The sequence below is a fragment of the Electrophorus electricus genome, chromosome 12 (assembly GCF_041902795.1).
Source record: "Electrophorus electricus isolate QZ-2024a chromosome 12, ASM4190279v1, whole genome shotgun sequence".
Lineage (NCBI taxonomy): Eukaryota > Metazoa > Chordata > Actinopteri > Gymnotiformes > Gymnotidae > Electrophorus > Electrophorus electricus.
In genome coordinates this window covers 27,528,835-27,547,500 of record NC_137508.1, presented here as the reverse complement: position 1 = coordinate 27,547,500, position 18,666 = coordinate 27,528,835, and the positions used below count along the sequence as shown (strand labels likewise).

At 49.0% G+C, this 18,666-nt stretch overlaps 1 protein-coding gene across 4 annotated transcripts in view; it reads left to right on the top strand.

The window, feature by feature from the left end:
* bnc2 (basonuclin zinc finger protein 2) overlaps positions 1–18,666 on the top strand; it is a 161,980-nt gene that overhangs the window by 110,562 nt on the left and 32,752 nt on the right. For all 4 annotated transcript variants that reach the window (XM_081724690.1, XM_081724692.1, XM_035531732.2 and 1 more), the window contains 2 exons: positions 4,361–4,463; positions 6,451–6,686. In XM_081724690.1, the coding sequence (XP_081580816.1) occupies positions 4,361–4,463; positions 6,451–6,686 (339 nt within the window). The remainder of the gene's footprint in view (positions 1–4,360; positions 4,464–6,450; positions 6,687–18,666) is intronic.

The window sequence follows — 18,666 nt, the reverse complement described above, 5'->3', positions numbered from 1 at the left end:
AGAACCACGACACAACAGGGATGTGGGCCCATCAGTCCATATGAGGCCCACACAACCGGTGTCGGTCCTGACTCCAATATCAGCAAGTCATTTAGCTGTGACTCGGAACGCTGGCAAACGCTCCGAGCGAGTGAACGTCAGGCACGGGAGGCGAAACAGTTCCCACCCTGGACCTGCGGACCAGATTAGGATGGCCATGTCTGTGCCGCTATCGGGTTTATCTGTCACCTGTTCCCAGTATGGCTGGTCACAACGGGTCCCGGTCCATCCCAGGAGATCCACGCCAGGATTTCTGATATCCTTGTTGGCCTTGGTCCTCCACACACTGGCCACACATTTGCAGCAGGAAATGGAGAGAGAGGCAGTAGCTAAGCCATGGGATGAGATAACATCTTGTGGGTGGAAGACAAGTCACAACACTCCTCGGGTCAGCCAGAGAACGCATGTCCATGGGCTGTGTGTGTGTGTGTGTGTGTGTGTGTGTGTGTGTGTGTGTGTGTGTGTGAGAGAGAGAGAGAGAGTGGGTGACACACTCAGGGGAGCTCATTTGAGGATGCTATTGACTTCCTTTCAGCATGTGTGAACATTTGTCCTCGGTTTTTTCACGTACGGGAGTTTGTGGAGGCGATCTACAGCACACACCGCAAGTCGTTATGCAGGAAGCCATACGAACATTCACCTCCTGGCCCGTCAATCCCAGAAACAGTTTTTAAAATGACACCTCCAAGTCCAGGCTTCTGTTTTCTCATCTTATGCTGCTTTTTTGCTCTGCGTCTCCCCCCCACCCCAATCTCTCTCTCTCTCTCACTGCTGGTTGTCCATGTTTATAGAAACTGGGCTTGGACAGGGTCCTCAGCCAACATCATCATCCATTAACTGTGCAGCCTCAGCTAAACAACAAACCAGCTCAAACACTGTCCACTCAGCCCTGTGGGTCGGGTCGGGTCGGGTCGGGCCAGGCCTGACTGGGTTAGCTCAGGTCGAACTGGGCAGCTTTAAACGGATGAGACCAACCAAACAGATGATGACAATATGAACCATAACAATGTGAGGAGGACATTTTGACACAGGAGTTGAGCTGAAATGACTCACTAGAGCTATAATGACTCTGGATTTGAACCCAAACGGAGCGGTGTGGCCTTCCTGTGTAAGACTGCCGTCAGGCACGCAGGGTCAGAGCGGAAACTCTGACCAGACACTGAGACACTGCCTGACTAACACTCCCAGTCTGGCTGCCTGTCCGATAAGAGGGGTCTTCCACAGGCCACCAGTGACACACACACACGGGGGGGGGGGGGGTGTCAAAGACATTAGAAGGAGTCGTACAGTCTCACTGTCTTCCTTCTGGGCCTGCGCAGCCCGTGTGAGTCCCCCGGTGTCATAGTGAGTGTTAGTGTCCCAGCACAGCCTTGTCTGGGACCATCGCGATGAGGACACGCAGCTGTGCCATGAGTGAACCCTGCCGCACTTTAGCACATGAGCGCGCGCGTGCGGCCTCGTTAACGAGGGGCCGCGAGAGGCGCGAGCAGCCCGGTCTAATAACGTGGTGTTTAGAGGAGCCTGTCGCGCTCACAGCCGTTTGGGCTCTAATTACTTTATTAGATGGCATTAACTACCTCGTCATCCGTCACGCTGTGTAAACAACGGAGACGCCTTTTTAAAGACTATTTTTACATCTCAGTTTACTTTTAACGCCACTGTTCGTCGCGGGCATAACTCTGAAATAGATGACTGGAGCCCGCGTTTTTTCTGAGCATTTTGTTCAGCCGTTGTCATGGCAGTGTGTGTTATGAGCACGAGCTCTGTAACGGGCCAAGTCCAAGAAACCGTGCAGACACACTGGCGTTTTGAGTCGTGCCCATCACATCACTACGGATGTACAGGCAAATATCACATTTAAAGCGCTTAAGTTAAAGTACATTCTGGGTGTCCCGGTACCTCAGTTCCTGATGCATGGATTTTTAATGTTTTGCTCAGCCCAGATCTGCCTGGATTCATACCGATGCACATTCGTAAATGCAAGTGACCTGCATCTGCAAAGTGAGCGCATCTATATTCCAACACGGCACCCGTGCGCATATCGACACGTTTCTGTACAAGACACATGTGTCACCAATCACAAAAAAGTGGCATTTATGGTTCATGGTATTAAAACTAGCACAATGGACACTAGGATATCATAACAGTTTGCTCAGTTGTTTGGTCATCTTAAGGTAATAAATCGGATTTGAGTCACTTCTGGTAATGTGAAGGCAGCCTAGATGTGTTGATGTGTGGTACTGCAGAACAGAGATGATGGCCTTGACCCCCAGAGTACAGAAACCCTCCACGGCTTCCACGCACCTCAGAAATCCACGCTGGTGACGTCACATAACCCAAGAAACGTCATAAAGTCAAACGTACCTCCACGTCTTCCTCCACGCGCGTTGAACGCAACCAGCCGAAACTTATCCGCAGTCGCGTGATGGGTTTGTACCTTGTCTAGTCGCTTCTGTGAAACCAGGGACATTTCAGTCTACAGCAATAGTACGCTTTACAAATTCAGGTTCAGTTCGTATTGTGGTATTGCAAAGCAAACGCTGATGCAATCCAGCATTAAATAAATCCGCGTCCGGGCCCCCTAATGAAGAAGCCACGAGACGGCAGTAAGGAAGAAGATCACGAGAGTCCCAGACTGGCGGCCGGGAAACCGTACTGCTCCGGTCAACACCAGATAGGGAAGTTTTATTCAGTGATGTTTACATAAGAAGCAAATCATATCTCTTCAGCTATTATTTGTTATTGTTTTATGGTAGTATTTACTGTTTTCTTGACTCCTGGAGGGTTTTATAAGAAGACTCAGCGGACTGATAAACCGTTTCTCTGACGTTAGTGAGGAGCCAGGCGTGCTGTTACTGACCTTCACTGATCACTCCGCGACCCGAAATGAGAACAGAAGACTGAATATGGTTTTCTCAGGTCCTGAGCTCCTGAGCTTAGAGACAAAAAAGAGGGGCTTTGTTATTGTTTAAGACCAGTCTCAGGACAAACATACAGGCAGGAGAGAACTCACTTTCTCTCTCACACACACACACACACACACACACACACACACACACTACAGACAGAATGAGACTGTGGTAGGTGTAAACGTTTGGTTCAAATATGTACGTTAATTACATACTCAGCCACGTGTTAAATACACACAGCTTGTATTGCTGTTCTTCTCTGACAAATTCGTTTGTTGATAATTCGTGGGTCTACAACACCGACAACACGACAACTTTATTTCAGATTTACAGTGTAAATCACAGACAGAAACTGTCCTTTGGTAGGTGCGAAAATATTTTGCCGACTTACTTTTTATTCAAGTGAGAGTTTACACAAAACCAGAGCTTTTCCATAAAATGTTTCAGATCCTAAATCACGCTGTAATCTGAAGAATTCGAAAAGGTCTAGGAAACCACAGAAATGTGTCGCCTTCATTTGGTACCCAAACCACGAACTGATAAACGAGTCAGGCCAGTGATAAGAACACACTCTTTACATTCCGGCTTCAGTCCGCGATCAGTCATTTCTGCTTTTGTGCTTTCATAGCTTGCCTGAAACAATAAAATAAAACTTAAAAAGCGGTATTTAAAAAAAAAAATGTAGCACACCTAACAGCTCTCTTTCCTCGCTTAATCTTGGCGCGTGCTCCCGGGATGCTCGCGACAGCGGAGCCGCCTCCGCGCGCCTCTGCGCTCTTCCTGCGTGATGCATGGCGAGTTTTTTTGTTTTGTTTTTTGCAGTGGCCGCGCGTGATTAAGGACACGTCTCATCAGACAATGGCTTTGTGTCGGACGGCCGCGCTCACCGCTTGGGCGAGACACTTAACCCCTCACCGCTAAAAGCTTTTGGGGTCAGCTCAGGTTGAGCCGACAGCGCGGGGGTAATGGCGACTTGGTCAAAACACGGGGGAAGGAAGGAGCTCGCAGCTGAGTGGCAGGACGCGCTTCTAAATGGCACTGCGTGCATATGACAGCAGACAGGAGGAAGCGCGCCCGTGTAACAGGAATGACGCCAGTCCCGGTGCATTAGCGCTGCGGATTTATTTTAGGTCATATTTTACATTAAATGAGGCGCCCGGGTGGTACTGTCCACGTAGTGAGAAAATATTCATCTACATGTATATTTAAAAATGTTCTTTGTACGTGGCGTTTGTGATGTGGTATGTGGTATACGTAATTTAAAGTTGCTGAGTGTGATTATTCATTTTTGTTACTGATAAATGTGTACTGATTTATAGGCCGATTTGGAGATTAAATTGAACAGTTTTAATTAGGCAGGGTGATAATCTGACTGATTAATTAATGAATGGTCTATTGATCGTGTGTTGCAGGCTATACGCTGTACTCTGGTGAACTGCACTTGTGAGTGCTTTCAGCCGGGCAAGATCCATCTCCGGACTTGTGACCAGTGTAAGCACGGATGGGTTGCTCACGGTGAGTTAGCTGTCTGTGTGTGTGTGTGTGTGTGTGTATGTGTGTGCGCAGAGGCAGACTGACGGGTGTGAGCAGTCTACTGTAATGAGAACTGCCATTTTTAGTTTCAGGCACTCGTTATCATTACAATTTATTATCATTATTTTCAGGTCTTTTATATTTTTCATGCTTCATATATGAAAGAAAATTTAATAGACTGTTGAAAATATTCCCAGATTTTAGATCTCGCAAATTTCAAATACCTCCCTTTGCTTTTATCTTTTGATCTATCTATCTATCTATCTATCTATCTATCTATCTATCTATCTATCTATCTATCTATCTATCTATCTATCTATCTATCTATCTATCTATCTATCTATCTATTTCTATTTCTCTCTCTCTCTCTCTCTCTCTCTCTCTCTCTCTCTCTCTCTCTCTCTCTCTTTCCCTCCTCCCCCTTTAGTACTCTGTAGTTATGACCTCTCATAAAAGTGCCTGTTTAGGCAGCAGAGAGGGTCTGAGAAACCCATCACTCTCTCTCTCTCTCCCTCCCTCTCACTCTCCCTGTCTCACGCTCTCTCACTCTCTCTCTCCCTCCCTCTCACTCTCCCTGTCTCACGCTCTCTCACTCCATGTCTCTCTCTACCTCTTTTACTCTCTCTCTCTCTCTCTCTCTCTCTCTCTCTCTCTCTCTCTCTGTGTGTCTCCTTTAGTCTCGCTGCTCCAAGCTCTCTTAAACAGGTTGCTCATTTGTTTCTCACATGATAAAAAAAACCCACACACAGCAAGAAATAAATAAATGAAAGAAAACAGATGCAGGGCTCAGTAGAGTAATATTGGCATAATAACTGAATATGGCGAGAGAAATGTGAGAGTTGAGGGTGAGGTTAAAGAGAAACACCTGTCGTATGGGGAGGTGGGAGACGTTTAGAAACCGTCACAGGGCCCCATCTACTGATCGTAACCATAGTGACCTGTCACTGAGATTCCTTTTGTCTTCATCCCTTCATCCCTTCCACCTCTCCACTCTTCTACTCCTCCTGTCTCTGTTACTACTGGCAGCACCTCTGACACGCAGGCCTTCATGTTTTATTGTGCTCCTCCCTGGCAGAACCTGTTGTCACGCCAAAATCTTGTTAGCATAAAAATCTGTCCTGGGTGCAGACAAAACCAGGTGTCACACAGAACTGCCTGAACCAAAGGGTCTGGGAGGCAGAAAAAGAGATGAAAGAGAGAGAATCTAAATGAAGATTAAAAGCACTCACATTTTTGCTGAAGCGTTTATCTTCTACGTGTGTTCTCATACTGAGTTCACGCTTACATCCACACGATAGCTTGAGTCTTGATGTTATTGCCTGAGGAATGTGTGTATGTATGAGTGTGTACATGTGGTGTGTGTGTGTGTGTGATTACTAAGCATCATTTGAAATGTATACTGATAAAAGGAAGAAAATGGGAAAAGTAGATGAACTAAACACCTAAACAGTAGCATCACACACACAGACACACACACACACACACACACACACACACACACACACACACACACACAAAGACACACACGCACCTTATCCAAACATGCACGTTGGAAATCATGGAAATCTGTGGAAAGGGCTTCACATATGGGTGAAAGTGGCCTCCAGTAATCGCGTTTACCCTGCAAGACAGTCCAGATCAAATCAAACACAAATCAAACATTCAGATCAAATACTCAAATCAAACACTCAAATCGTCTTTTGGATACCTCAATGGCCTTGTTCTAATCATTCAGGTCAGTGATTAGTGGAATAACTCACATGAAACTGAAGTTTTGTTGTTGTTAATGAAGTATTTGGGTTAACAGTTTGAAAAGTGATTTCTTTCACACATCCTTGCTGTGATGAATATATATTTTAATTATTTGTATTAGATGTTAGTATGTTATTAGAAATTATGAAACGTCTCATCTATTCTGACTTGTAGATTTGATCATGTGTGTTTGGTGTTGTGTGTGTGTGTTCCCCAGCCCTGGACAAGCTGAGCACCCAGCACCTGTACCACCCGACCCAGGTGGAGATTGTCCAGTCCAACGTGGTGTTTGACATCAGCAGTCTGATGCTGTACGGGACGCAGGCGGTGCCTGTGCGGCTGAAGATCCTGCTGGACCGTCTGTTCAGTGTTCTCAAGCAGGACGAAGTCCTTCACATCCTGCACGGCCTGGGCTGGACCCTGCGTGATTATGTCAGGGGCTACATACTGCAGGTAGGAGACGCACGCACGCACGCACACACACACACACACGCACGTGCCCACACACTTACACTCTCTAACACACACGTGCTCATACACACACACACTCTAACACACACACACACACACACACACAAGTATGCTCATACATGCACACACACACACGCACACACACACACACATGCCCACACACTTACACTCTCTAGCACACATGCGCTCATACACACACACGCGCTCATGCACACACACACTCTAACACACACACACACACACACAAGTATGCTTATACATGCACACACACACACGCTCACATGCACACAAATTCATCACTGTCTATTTCTCTATATTTCTCTCTCTCAAACACACACACACACACACACAGCCTTATAAAAAATTCAAATGTACAAAAACACTCGATGCCAAAAAATTCAGTAGCAACAATAGCATCATGTCTAATATTACAAAACCAACCTTTTTTCCTTATAGTGATTTTTTTCCTGGGGTAGCACACTCTCAGAGATTTGCACTCACATGTGTGCGCTGCCAGTGCGAAGGCAAAAAAACCCTGAAATAGAGAGATGAGGGAGGGAGAACACGACAGACGAGAAAAATGTCACGCCAGCAGCCTCCAAAACCACGGCGGAGTTTCCTCCCGCACACCCTGTAATTGGAATCAGACACGTTTCTTAATCAAAGCTAGAGAGCAACAAAACCAAAGGGTTCCTGAATGAATTAGCTAAGACCAGGGGAACATGTGCTTGTGGTTAGGCCTGTGTGTCGGCCAGCCGTGTGGATGCGCTCTGCTACGATGCCGGGCCTAAGTGGAACAGCATGGCCCTGCCGCACCCCACCAAGGCCTCGGCTGTGCTGGGAGCTTCTGTGAAACCTGCAACCCCTCCGCCTTTCTTACGCTGGCAGGCCTCTCCCTCACAGCTACCTTCTTTCTTTTCGATTTTTCCGGCAAGCTAACGCGGGTTGTTTAGCGTATGACCTCTGCTCCCGTAGCCCATGGAGTTTAAAGAACGTGAAAACCGCTGTCTTCCTCTGTTGAGACTTTCGCAGCTCTGCCGTCTTCACTGTAAGTCTTCCGCCGTGGGCTTTCTGCTCAGATGTCGGGTGGGTCAGAGGTTTGAGGACAGGGCTACAGGCTTATCGAGTGCAGGTCTGAGTAGGTTCTCAGGTGTACTGTCAGCAGTGGCCGTCTGGTTCACTACACAGATGCCACTTAGTTTAACAACGCCAGTCAACTCTCTGAACACTTGTATAGAAAACTTATAAAGAAATTAAGTAAAAGAAAACCAAACAACACAGTGTTTTTCTGCCCTTCTGGTAAAATGAAACCCAAGTTGTTCCTGATGCCTACAAGGTGCCCCTCCATTTTGGATCACTTTGCCCTCCATTTTGGATCACTTTTCCCAATGTTTCCAAATCAACACCATTTGAGGGGCGAGACAAAAGACAACGAGCAACAAACACAGTCCGACGAAATGAGAAACTAATGAGTAACCCGGCCTGAATCCCTCTCTCTTTCTGGCTGTTTTCCTGCTGGATCGCAGTGCTGATCTGTCTATCAATCAGTCTGGGACGATAAAGACGAGGAGGACGATGAAAGAGGAAGAGTGCTAAGTGCACCTAATCAGGCCGCTAACGCATTGGGTCACGTCCTACAGGAGGAGCCGTAGCAGAATCTAGCGATCTTAAACATGGAGAGAGAGGGAGAGAGAACAGGCTTCTATGCACATGTGTATGGCGTGTGTGTGTGTGTCATTCTCTGTGTACGTGTATATGCCATGGGTGTGTGTGTGTGTGTGTTGAACCTTAATGAGTTGTTTGATAGTTTAAAGCAGAGAACATGTTTGTGTCTTTATGACTGTGTGTGTTACCATGTTCACACATAACTGAGCTGCACATTCACAAATGAAACATGGATTAAACACACACACACACACACACACACACACACACACACAGCAGCTGTATGTAGTATTCTCCTCCGTGGTATCTTGTAGTGTGACTCTGAGCTCTTGAGGCCTCTGCACAAAGTTTGACAGCACGGTAACGACTATTAAACTCCTCTACTTATGAATAATCTCTCTCTCTCTCTCTCTCTCTCCCTCTCCCTCTTTCTCTCTCTCTCTCCCTCTCTCTCTCTCTCTCCCTCTCTCTCTCCCTCTCTCTCTCCCTCTCTCTCTCTCTCCCTCTCCCTCTTTCTCTCTCTTCCTCTCTCTCTCTCTCCAAGGTGGTACACCTGTCACCACTAATAAGGCCGAGCTGCTTTCTCCCAACCATCATTCAGCTGTCACTCACACACACACACTCACACACACACACACTCACACACACACACACACACACACACACACACTCTCACACACACACACTCTCACACATACACACACACTCTCACACACACTCTCACACACACACACACAGCCTGTCTTAACACTGAGGACAGGTACATCACATTCCCTTTGATACTCTCTCTCTTCCTTAATCTTCTTTGTACAAAATCAGGCTTAAAGTGATTTTTCCTTCACTTAACCCCATGTTATTAGACACCTGGATAAGCTGCTGTAAAGTGTGTGTGTGTGTGTGTGTGTGTGTGTGTGTGTGTGTGTGTGTGTGTGTGCACGCGCGCGCGCAGCTGCATTCCAGAACGCAGGGTGAAGGATTACAGTCCTGCTCTAGATAACTTCATATGGTTTCATTTATGCCGGTGAGAATATTTAGTATTTTTGCCATCGCAGTCCTGTGTAACTGCTTTGATGAGTCTTAAAATCATCACTCTCATACTCCAGCTTCTTTACTTTTGTCATTTACTGCCCTCCTTACCCAGAAGGACATGCGTCTCCCCCCCAGCCCCTTACCCTACATAGTCATGACAGTGGATGTTCATTTTTGCAGAGGCATCAAAACCAAATCAATGTGGCTGGGTTTGAGGTACGGATTGTGTGTGTGTAGCGGAGCCGTGGCTAAGTGTGTGTACGGTGCCATTTAGACGGCTAATCGCCTGTTTAAGCAGAGGCCGTACGTGGATAGCACACAGGAGCCGTGGAGTGGACGACTGTTCTGAATTTTCATCGGCGAGTGGAGAGAATAATTCCCCACATCAATAGTCATTAAAACAAACAATGCAGCTTTTTAATTGTCCTGACAAGCCTCATAAAAAATGACCTTCATGTAACGCTTAAAATCACAGGCGTGCGCTCAGAAAAAACGTGATATGTGTAACCTCGCACACACACACACACACAGACACACACACTCTCACACTCACAGGCAGTAGTGCATACAGAACCTGCGTACAGACAAAGTGCTCTTGCTTTAACTACATGGTGATTAAAGTCTCCACTAATGGAATGTAGGTTGATGGTATATAGTTTCTATGCAGTTTCTATGTAGTTTTATGTAGATTGTATGGTAGACTATATGTAGATTGTATGTGGATTATATGGTAGACTGTATGTAGTTTATATGTAGATTGTATGTTGATTGCATGTAGATTGTATGATAGTTTGTATGATAGATTCTTTGTAGTCTGTTTGTAGTTTGTATGTAGATTTGATGTAGTTCGTATGGTGGGCTGGAGGGATTTCTGTTCGATTTTGACATGCTGTGAGACTGTAACGTATTATATGTATGTAATAGTAATTTTAATATTAATTTTGGTAACGCTTTACATTACGTTGTGACACCATACTTAGGTGCTCGTTTACGTGTGCTCTCTTGTACGTGCGTTCTTGTTTATGTGCACTCTTGTTTAGGTGCACTCACGTTTACGTGCACTCACGTTTGCCTGCGCGCACGTTTGTGAGTGCTCTCAATTACGTGCACTCTCGTTTGCGTGCGCTCACGTTTGCGTGTCCTGTCGTTTGCGTGCGCTCTCGTTTGCATGCGCTCATGTTTGCGTGTCCTGTCGTTTGCGAGCGCTCTCGTTTGCGTGTCCTGTCGTTTGCGAGCGCTCTCGTTTGCGTGTCCTGTCGTTTGCGCTCCCCCTCTTTCTCCTCCTCTGCCAGCTCCTTCTCTTCTCTCGTTCTCCTCCAGCTGTAAGCTGTAAGCTGGAACACCAAGACCAACGGCAATGGAGACCAGATGCCGGTATTTCTCCACTGTCACTTGGCCTCTCCCCGACAGATGGAATTCCTATCAGTCTGGACCTTTCTCTCTCTCTCTCTCTCTCTCTCTCTCTCTCTCTCCCTCTCTCTCTCTCTCTCTCTCTCTCTCTCTCTCTCTCTCGCTCTCTCTCTCTCTCTCTCTCTCTCTCTCCCTCTCTCTCTCTCTCTCTCTCTGGGAAAGGGGAAGTAGAGGAGGTGGGTGCTGCTGCTGAGCGGAGGAAGACGGCTCGGTTCTCCACATGTGTTACTGGCGGGAGTTCGGCGACATTCACAGTAATGTTCTTGTCCTTGTAGAACATTCTGCTTCCTCTGTGTTTTTTTTATTAGATGCGGTTTCTCCGACTAAAGCAAAGCTTCCAGGAGACCCAGATGGAACCGCTAAGCCTCCTCCCTCCTCCCTCCTCACTCTCTCTCTCCTCCCTCCTCCCTCTCTCTCTCCCTCCCCTTCTTTTCCTTCCCGTCCCTGTGGGACAGTTCGGGGCGTCTGCACAATGGGTCTATTTTATTCAAATCAAGCTGACATCTGGCCTCAGTGGACCCACCTAACTGTGCTGGGTGCCGTGGAGACCTCTGCAGGGGGTGTTGCACAGGGCCACACCGCGCTCCTGGTTCCTAATGAAGAACTTAATGAAGGCTGTCCTCTGGTCAAAAAGCCTGAATTCATCATGAGCCTGGGGGGGGGGGGGGCTAGGCACCACGAGCCGTGTGGCGGTCCGACGTAGCGGCGTTGTGGCCTAGGACGAAGCATGCGGTAGTAGACCGAGCATTCCATTTCACAGCCAGATACGGAGGTCATTTCAGAAGTGTACCTTCCACAAAGGCCTGCCGAAGGGTCGCAGCCAGCAGACGTTGTCCGAGCGGAGGGTCCGATTCAAACCTGGCCCTGGAGCGCCGGGTTCTAAACGGCATTCCGGCCGAGACCATCGCGCTACGGGATCCAGCGCTCGTCTCATGTGATGTTATCCCTTTCTTGCCAAGCTCTTCCTGGTGGCGTTATGGACAGAGACGATTTGAGAAAAGTCCGCGTTTTAACCCAGACGAATTCAGGCCTCTGATTCCGAGCACTACTTCCTTGTCTAACAGGAAAGTCATCCTGTCTCTGTCCTCTCCCGAGAGGCTTCCATTTTAGGTAGTCCAACTCGGCAGACATCTTTTGGAAGTGGACCTGAGCTGAAAACCCTCCTGTATCGCACATCTTCCCCTCCACCCTCCACCCTCCACCACCTGCTCTTCCTCCTGACCTTTGCTAACGTGCTTCGCGTTATCGCTGGCTCATACGTCATGTGCGGCCGTCCGGGTATCTAGCGCTGGAATTCTTGGGGTTCATCTGGTTGTGATTTGAGGCCGTCAGGCTGGATTTGAGGCTGAAGGCTTGTGCTGCGCTCAGGGCCAAACCGGCCAACTTCACACACATCAAAGGGCCAGTGCATGGAACCGAGGTGATCCTACACGTACCACAGCACCAAACACACACACACACACACCGCATACTATCCTCCCACGATACCCTTCATACGCACACACACACACACACACACACACACACACACTGCAACGTATGCTCCATATACCCCACGATACACACACACACACACATACACACACACACCACATACTATGCTCCCATGATACCCTTCATACACACACACACACACACACTGCAACCTATGCTCCATATACCCCACAATACGCTTCACACACACACACACACACACACACACACACATTCCCACCTGTGGCGTGACAACCCCTCACACATTCTCAGTACAAGCAGCAGTAGCATCAGGCCAATTAGAATTGGGTACCTCATTTAGCTCAACATTACAAATCCCTCAGTGCCTTTGGGCAAAGAAATGAGCCTCAACCAACTTACGTTGATCTCTGCATTCTGGGGCAAAGCTGTCTCTGTGTGTCCCCAAGCTGCAACCGTTACTGTGATGTTTTCATAACTGAGCTCCAAGCTTGCCACGAGGGTTACATACAGGTTATGATGTAGGAAGGATTTTAGAGGTAATTCCCTTCATATTGGATTTGGACCACTCTTTTGCCACAGAATGAGCGGGTCACATCCATCCTGTGTTAGACGGGGGGGGGTGTCAGGTTAAAATGGCCCCTCACAAACACCCTGAGGCCGTGACAGTCCGTTATCAGCTGGACAGGAGGAAGGAAAAGAGACGGAGAGAGGGAGACAGGAAAACAGGGTTGGGGCTACAGGCTGGATGGTCTCCACATGACCGCTCCAGCTGCCCTGTCTGATGCTTCTACTGCCCTGTCTGTATACCTACTCACTTCTGTCTAGGTGTGTGTGCTCCAGTCACGTGTGTGTGAGACACCTCATGATCCCTGCAACTATGAAAACACAGCATCACATCACTGACACTCAGCTCGCTCTCTCTCTCTCTCTCTCTCTCTCTCTCTCTCTCTCTCTCTCTCTCTCTCTCTCTCTCCCTCTCTCTCTCTGACTGTCTCCCCCCTCCACTCTGTTTTATCACCTCTTACTTTCTCATCTTAAAATTTTTTATTTAAAAAAAAAAAACAAAACTGTCTCCACTTCCCCCATTAGACGTGTACACAAGGAAAAATCTAAATGATTAATGACCGTATGCATACTCCCAAACATATATTTACATTTTCTCTTTCTCTTCCTCATACACACACACACACACACACACACGCAAGCACGCGGGGTGACGTAGAGGTTACTGGTGTGTGTACTCAGGGTTTAGCCGCTGCTCTGTGATAGACGTGCTGGTGTTTTGATGGTTTAGCTCCAGACTAAAGCAGGTCCAGGCCCCTGTACACACAGAGCATGCTGGGAGTGACTGGCCCCGCCACTTCTGAACCCCACGGGTGGAGACAGCCTCACACGTCAGTGTGTCATGCTACAAAAACAATCGCAAAAAGAATTCAGTCGGTCACAGAATTCAGGCCAGCGCGTGTGTTTGATTTAACGTTAGCCTTGATAAAACTCATCCCTGGGAGAATTTTCAAGTAAATTTCACCTTCATCTAGTTTGGCAAGTGTGCAAAAAAAGTAAAAAGAAAGAAAATAATTGTAGCATGCACGCAAAAATAAAAACCAGGCATTAAGAAGCAACACACACACACACCCTCAGCCAGAGGAGACCTATCTTAGGGATCATTAACCATGCATTGTCAATGCCGGGTTCAAGCCATTACAGAGGAGAGAGAGAGAGAGAGAGTTCTTATATCTACAGCACTGTCATCTCAACGAAGAGCTTTGAATTTGAGATGAGGTGCTCTCAGGCGAGCTAAGCACCGCCACTAATGTGTTTGCGGCTAAACACAGGTTACAGGAACCGGGCGGGGTTGCTTCCCGTACGAGTGGATATTATGTGATGCCGGTATCTGATGCAGGGAGGAAGGAGAAGGATGAAGGTCTGCAGGGGCGCCTCCGAGCGAGGAGAGCTCCGAAAAGCAGGCACGTTCACGTGGGAAGGATCTGTAGGGGCCTGATGGTGAGGGTTTGATTGAGTCCTGCTGTACGTCCCTGAACCCCCCCTTCCTCCCTCCCTCTCTCTCTCTCTCTCCCTCTCTCTCTCCCTCTCTCTCTCTCTCTCTCTCTCTCTCTCTCTCTCTCCTCTCTCTCTCTCTCTCTCTCTCTCTCTCTCTCTCTCTCCTGTAAGTCACAGAAACATGAAAGTCTCTGGGCTCCTTCTGTAGCTTTAAACCTGCAGAAGCTGCAATCGCCCTCATATACACATTCCTGTGTCAACATTCCCATTCCCCATGTCCCCATGTCCCATCACCTCCATCATTGTCCTCTATCTCTCTCCGTGTCCTCTCTGTCCATTCCTTCATTCCTTCTGCCCACCCCCCCCCCCACCGGAAAGCCGGACAGAAGTGGTAATTACGTTGAAACGGAATATTCTGCTGATATTTATGACACGTATTTACAGATCCCGTGGCGCTCCGACATGCCCTTCGGGATATCGGGCTGCATTTTACTTTCCCTTTTTTCCTACGTCTCGGCCTTGGCGTATTCCGGCCTGAGGTAGGCGCGAGACAGCAGAGCAGGCGCCGGTCTCCGGGTAATAGAGGCAGGGCAGTGAGGCAGGGCAGTGCAGGCTGCAGACTGGAGATGGGAAAGCCACCCCCCACACCCGGCTGCACGTTCAAAGGAGCAAGGGGCCCGTTTTAATTATCTCCTCAAACAGAATTCCCTACTTCTGTTTCTTCTTCAATCTCTCTCTCTCCCTCTCTCCCTCCCTCTCTCTCTCTATTTATTCCGCTGCTCTTCTCTTCTCAGGTGCCGTATCTGCCCGCGGCTGCCTGCGATCGTGAGCTGAGAGGAAATAGAGGCTCCGTGTAGGAGACGCCGTCATTGGCCAGGGTGGTAGGGAGGGGAAATTGAATTCTCTTCAAGGTCAGAGGCATTAAGGACAGTGCAAATTCGCTGGCCTTCCGTCCAAGTTACTGGGTTGAGACTCCGGCTGTGTTATTGATCCGCCAGCCAGCCAGCAGGCACCTGTCATGGGCTCATCACTGTTGCCCCGGCCAACTCACACCCCCCTGGCCAATGGCACGGGCTTACAGCCCTAGCAGAAACCCACTCCTCCAGTACTCGGTCCTTCAGTACTCTCTCCTCCAGTACTCTGTCCATCAGTACTCTCCTCCAGTACTCGGTCCATCAGTACTCTCCTCCAGTACTCGGTCCTTCAGTACTCTCTCCTCCAGTACTCGGTCCATCAGTACTCTCCTCCAGTACTCGGTCCATCAGTACTCTCCTCCAGTACTCGGTCCATCAGTACTCTCTCCTCCAGTACTCGGTCCATCAGTACTCTCTCCTCCAGTATGCTCTGTGTATCCTGGCAGAAGTTCAGGGGTCCCAAACCCGGGCCAGTGCGGAGGTTGTGTTCGTGGGATTCTGGCCAATGAGATGCCTCCTGGGTTACTTCCAGTATGAAGTTGGTGAAGGCTGGAACACATGGCTGTGCGTGTGTGTGTGTGTGTGTGCGTGTGTGTGTGTGTGTGTATGCGTGATTCACATCCGCTTAAGGATGGAAACGTTTATACACTGCTGGGAGTCCTGAGGTGATAGAGCTCACAGTCATAAAGTGTGTGTGTGTGTGTGTGTGTGTGTGTGTGTGTGTGTGTTAGTATGCGTGGTGGGGGAGGGGGAGTGAGGAAATAAACACACACACACACACACACACACACACAGGAGTTCCCACACGGGTATCCGAGGTCGGGGATGGGTGTAGCCTCATCTTCCAGCTCCACCTGTAGATTCTGCTCCACACGGAGGCCAGAGGGCCTCCCCTGTCCCTTTCCAGTGGGTGGGTGCTGCGTGGAGCTCCACCCTCCCGGATGGATGCATCCCTCTCTCCTCTTCTCCCGTTCCTCTCTCATTAGAGCTGCATCCCTCTGGGCTGTGGGAGTCTCGGGCTGTGTGGCGAGCGATGTTGCAGAGGGGTTATTAAGCGCCTCCACCTGTCATGCAGGTGTGGAGGGAGGGGGCGCATCTCCACACCAATTGGTCCTGCTTCAGTTCCCCTCCGACAGGACCCAGGCCTCGTAACAGCGCACTCGCCGTCTTAGACAGCGTAACAAGCACAGAGCGGGAGAGAGGCAGAGGTGGCGAGAGGAAAAAAGTCAAAGAGAGCGAGAGTAAGAAAAGGTGGGGGGGGTGTTGAGATCTCTCCGTGACACTCTCTAACCCATTAGCGTGGGAGGCGAGGTCAGCAGGAAGTGACCTCAGTTTGAAGGCGAACATTTGATCATTTGGAAGTCAGCTGGTTCAGGGAGGCATGGGGTAGCTCAGCATGGAGACTCCACCTTCTCCTGTGGGCACTTCACTGGGACCAGTGTGCTGTAGCTACTGGAACAGACCCGAGGGCAGTGTCGGGCCGGTCCGCTGGCCGGTCGTGGTTCACGTCTCCTGTGCTCCGATCCGGTCCTGTGCTCGGAGCTGGGAAACGGAGCCCGACAGAGAGAGGTCTCCACAAGGCTGGCCTTTCATCTGCCTTTCATCTTCTACTTGAACATCAACAACAACATCTGTCTCAAGAAAGTTCTCCCAGCCATTGCAAACTGACTGATGCACACACACAGTTGTAATGTTACAATTACAGAAACTTAGCTGTGGTGCTTTGTGAGCACATGCTCGTGCGCCTGCACACACACACACGCACACACACACAGCTGAAATAAGCTTTCACAGCTCAGCTGTGCCAGTAAACAAGCAGAGAGTATTAAGTGGAGGGCAAATGGAATCAATTCATTCAGTTTTGCAGCATGAATGTAGAAAACGTGGCGTGAAGCACCATGTTCTCTCTCTCTCTCTCTCTCTCCCTCTCTCTCTCCCTCTCTCTGTGGAGTGGGTAATTAGCTGTCCTCTATTATAGGTGTCTCTGCATGGGGCCTGCTGGATTGTTTATTGGAATGAGTGAGAATATGAGTGAGACTGCAGGCTGCTTAATGCACCAAGACTAGTATGAGATCAGGCTGAGGGGACCGAGAAGAGCCCCCTCTGCTTTAACTGCCCCTATAAAACGGTGAGGGGGGGGGGGGGTCACTGGCGGACCACCAGCAGAGCTGTGTGTGCATGACTGACTGAGCACGGTGCAGATTAAGAGTGAGTGTGCAGGAGCTGAGCATTCAAACACACCCGGGGAGAGAGATTTAACCCGGTGAGGACTCGCCACTCTCACAGGAGGGTTTGGACGGGCGTTTTAAGAGGCAGATGATGAGAAGTGAGAGAAAGCAAGAGAAAAGAAAGAGAACAGACAGAGGGCAGAGAAGGAGAGGAGAGTCGCGTGACCGATGTGATGAAACTTCGTAGCAAGGCTTCCAGATACTGCGTTCTCTCTCTCTCTCTCTCTCTCTCTTCCCCCCTCTCTCTCCTTTTCTTTCTTTCCTTCTTTCTTCCTGTCTCTTTTGTGTCGTCACACGTGAACAGGTTCAGGGCTGCGAGGTGCTGGGAGCGAGTGGTAATCACCAAAGACAACAGACCTACTGGAGAGGAGAGAATCGATCAGTGGCATGAGCCACTGACACACACACTACACTTCTCTCTCTCTGCTGCACTCTGGATCGTGCCCTTTTAAAGGACTGTGTGTGTGAGTGTGTGTGTGTGTGTGTGTGTGTGTGTGAGTGTGTGTGTCCACTCCTGACACCTACTTAGATAAGTGTTTCTGTTATTAAACACCAGCGGTGTATATAGTACACAGGCCAGATGGTCCAAATAACATATGAACACAGAAGAGGTCAGAAGGTTGAATGTCGGTGTGTAGCGGTCCTGACCTGCCTGGGTGTGCTGCCCATGTCACACACCTTTACCAGTCTGGAAGAGGTGTGACACTTCACATGGTGTCTTTTTTCTAACTAAAGCCGGAGCTGTAAGGATAATACAAAGCCAACCCCCATTTACGTTACACATGGCGTATATCTGGACATGTATAAGACTGTGTGTGTGTGTGTGAGTGTCTGTGTGCTCTTATCTGAGCTGGATCAGAGCGGGCTCAGTGCCAGCTGTGGTTCTGGTGCCAGGCGCAGTCTTATGTCTCCTCCATGGTATGCATATCCTGACAGTCTGTCCTCTTCTGTACGTTTACTCCCTCTGTAAACACAGATTACCTTCCGCACACCCACCGCCAGGCCGGGCCCCAAGGTAGCGTGGTCGCGTGTCCCGACCCAGGGACCAGGCCCTGCGGACCGGAGGGTGAGAGGGGGCAGATCAGGAGAGAGAGAGAGACGGTTGGGCTGGGGCGCGGGGGATGTTGGTGTAGATTACCAGCATCAAGCTTGAATATTTCCAAATACACCATCAGTTATTGTATGACTGGCGACGGGGGTAAACACACACCCCGCGCAGCCAGGCACAAACCAAGAGACAGACCTGCTAATAGTTTCAGA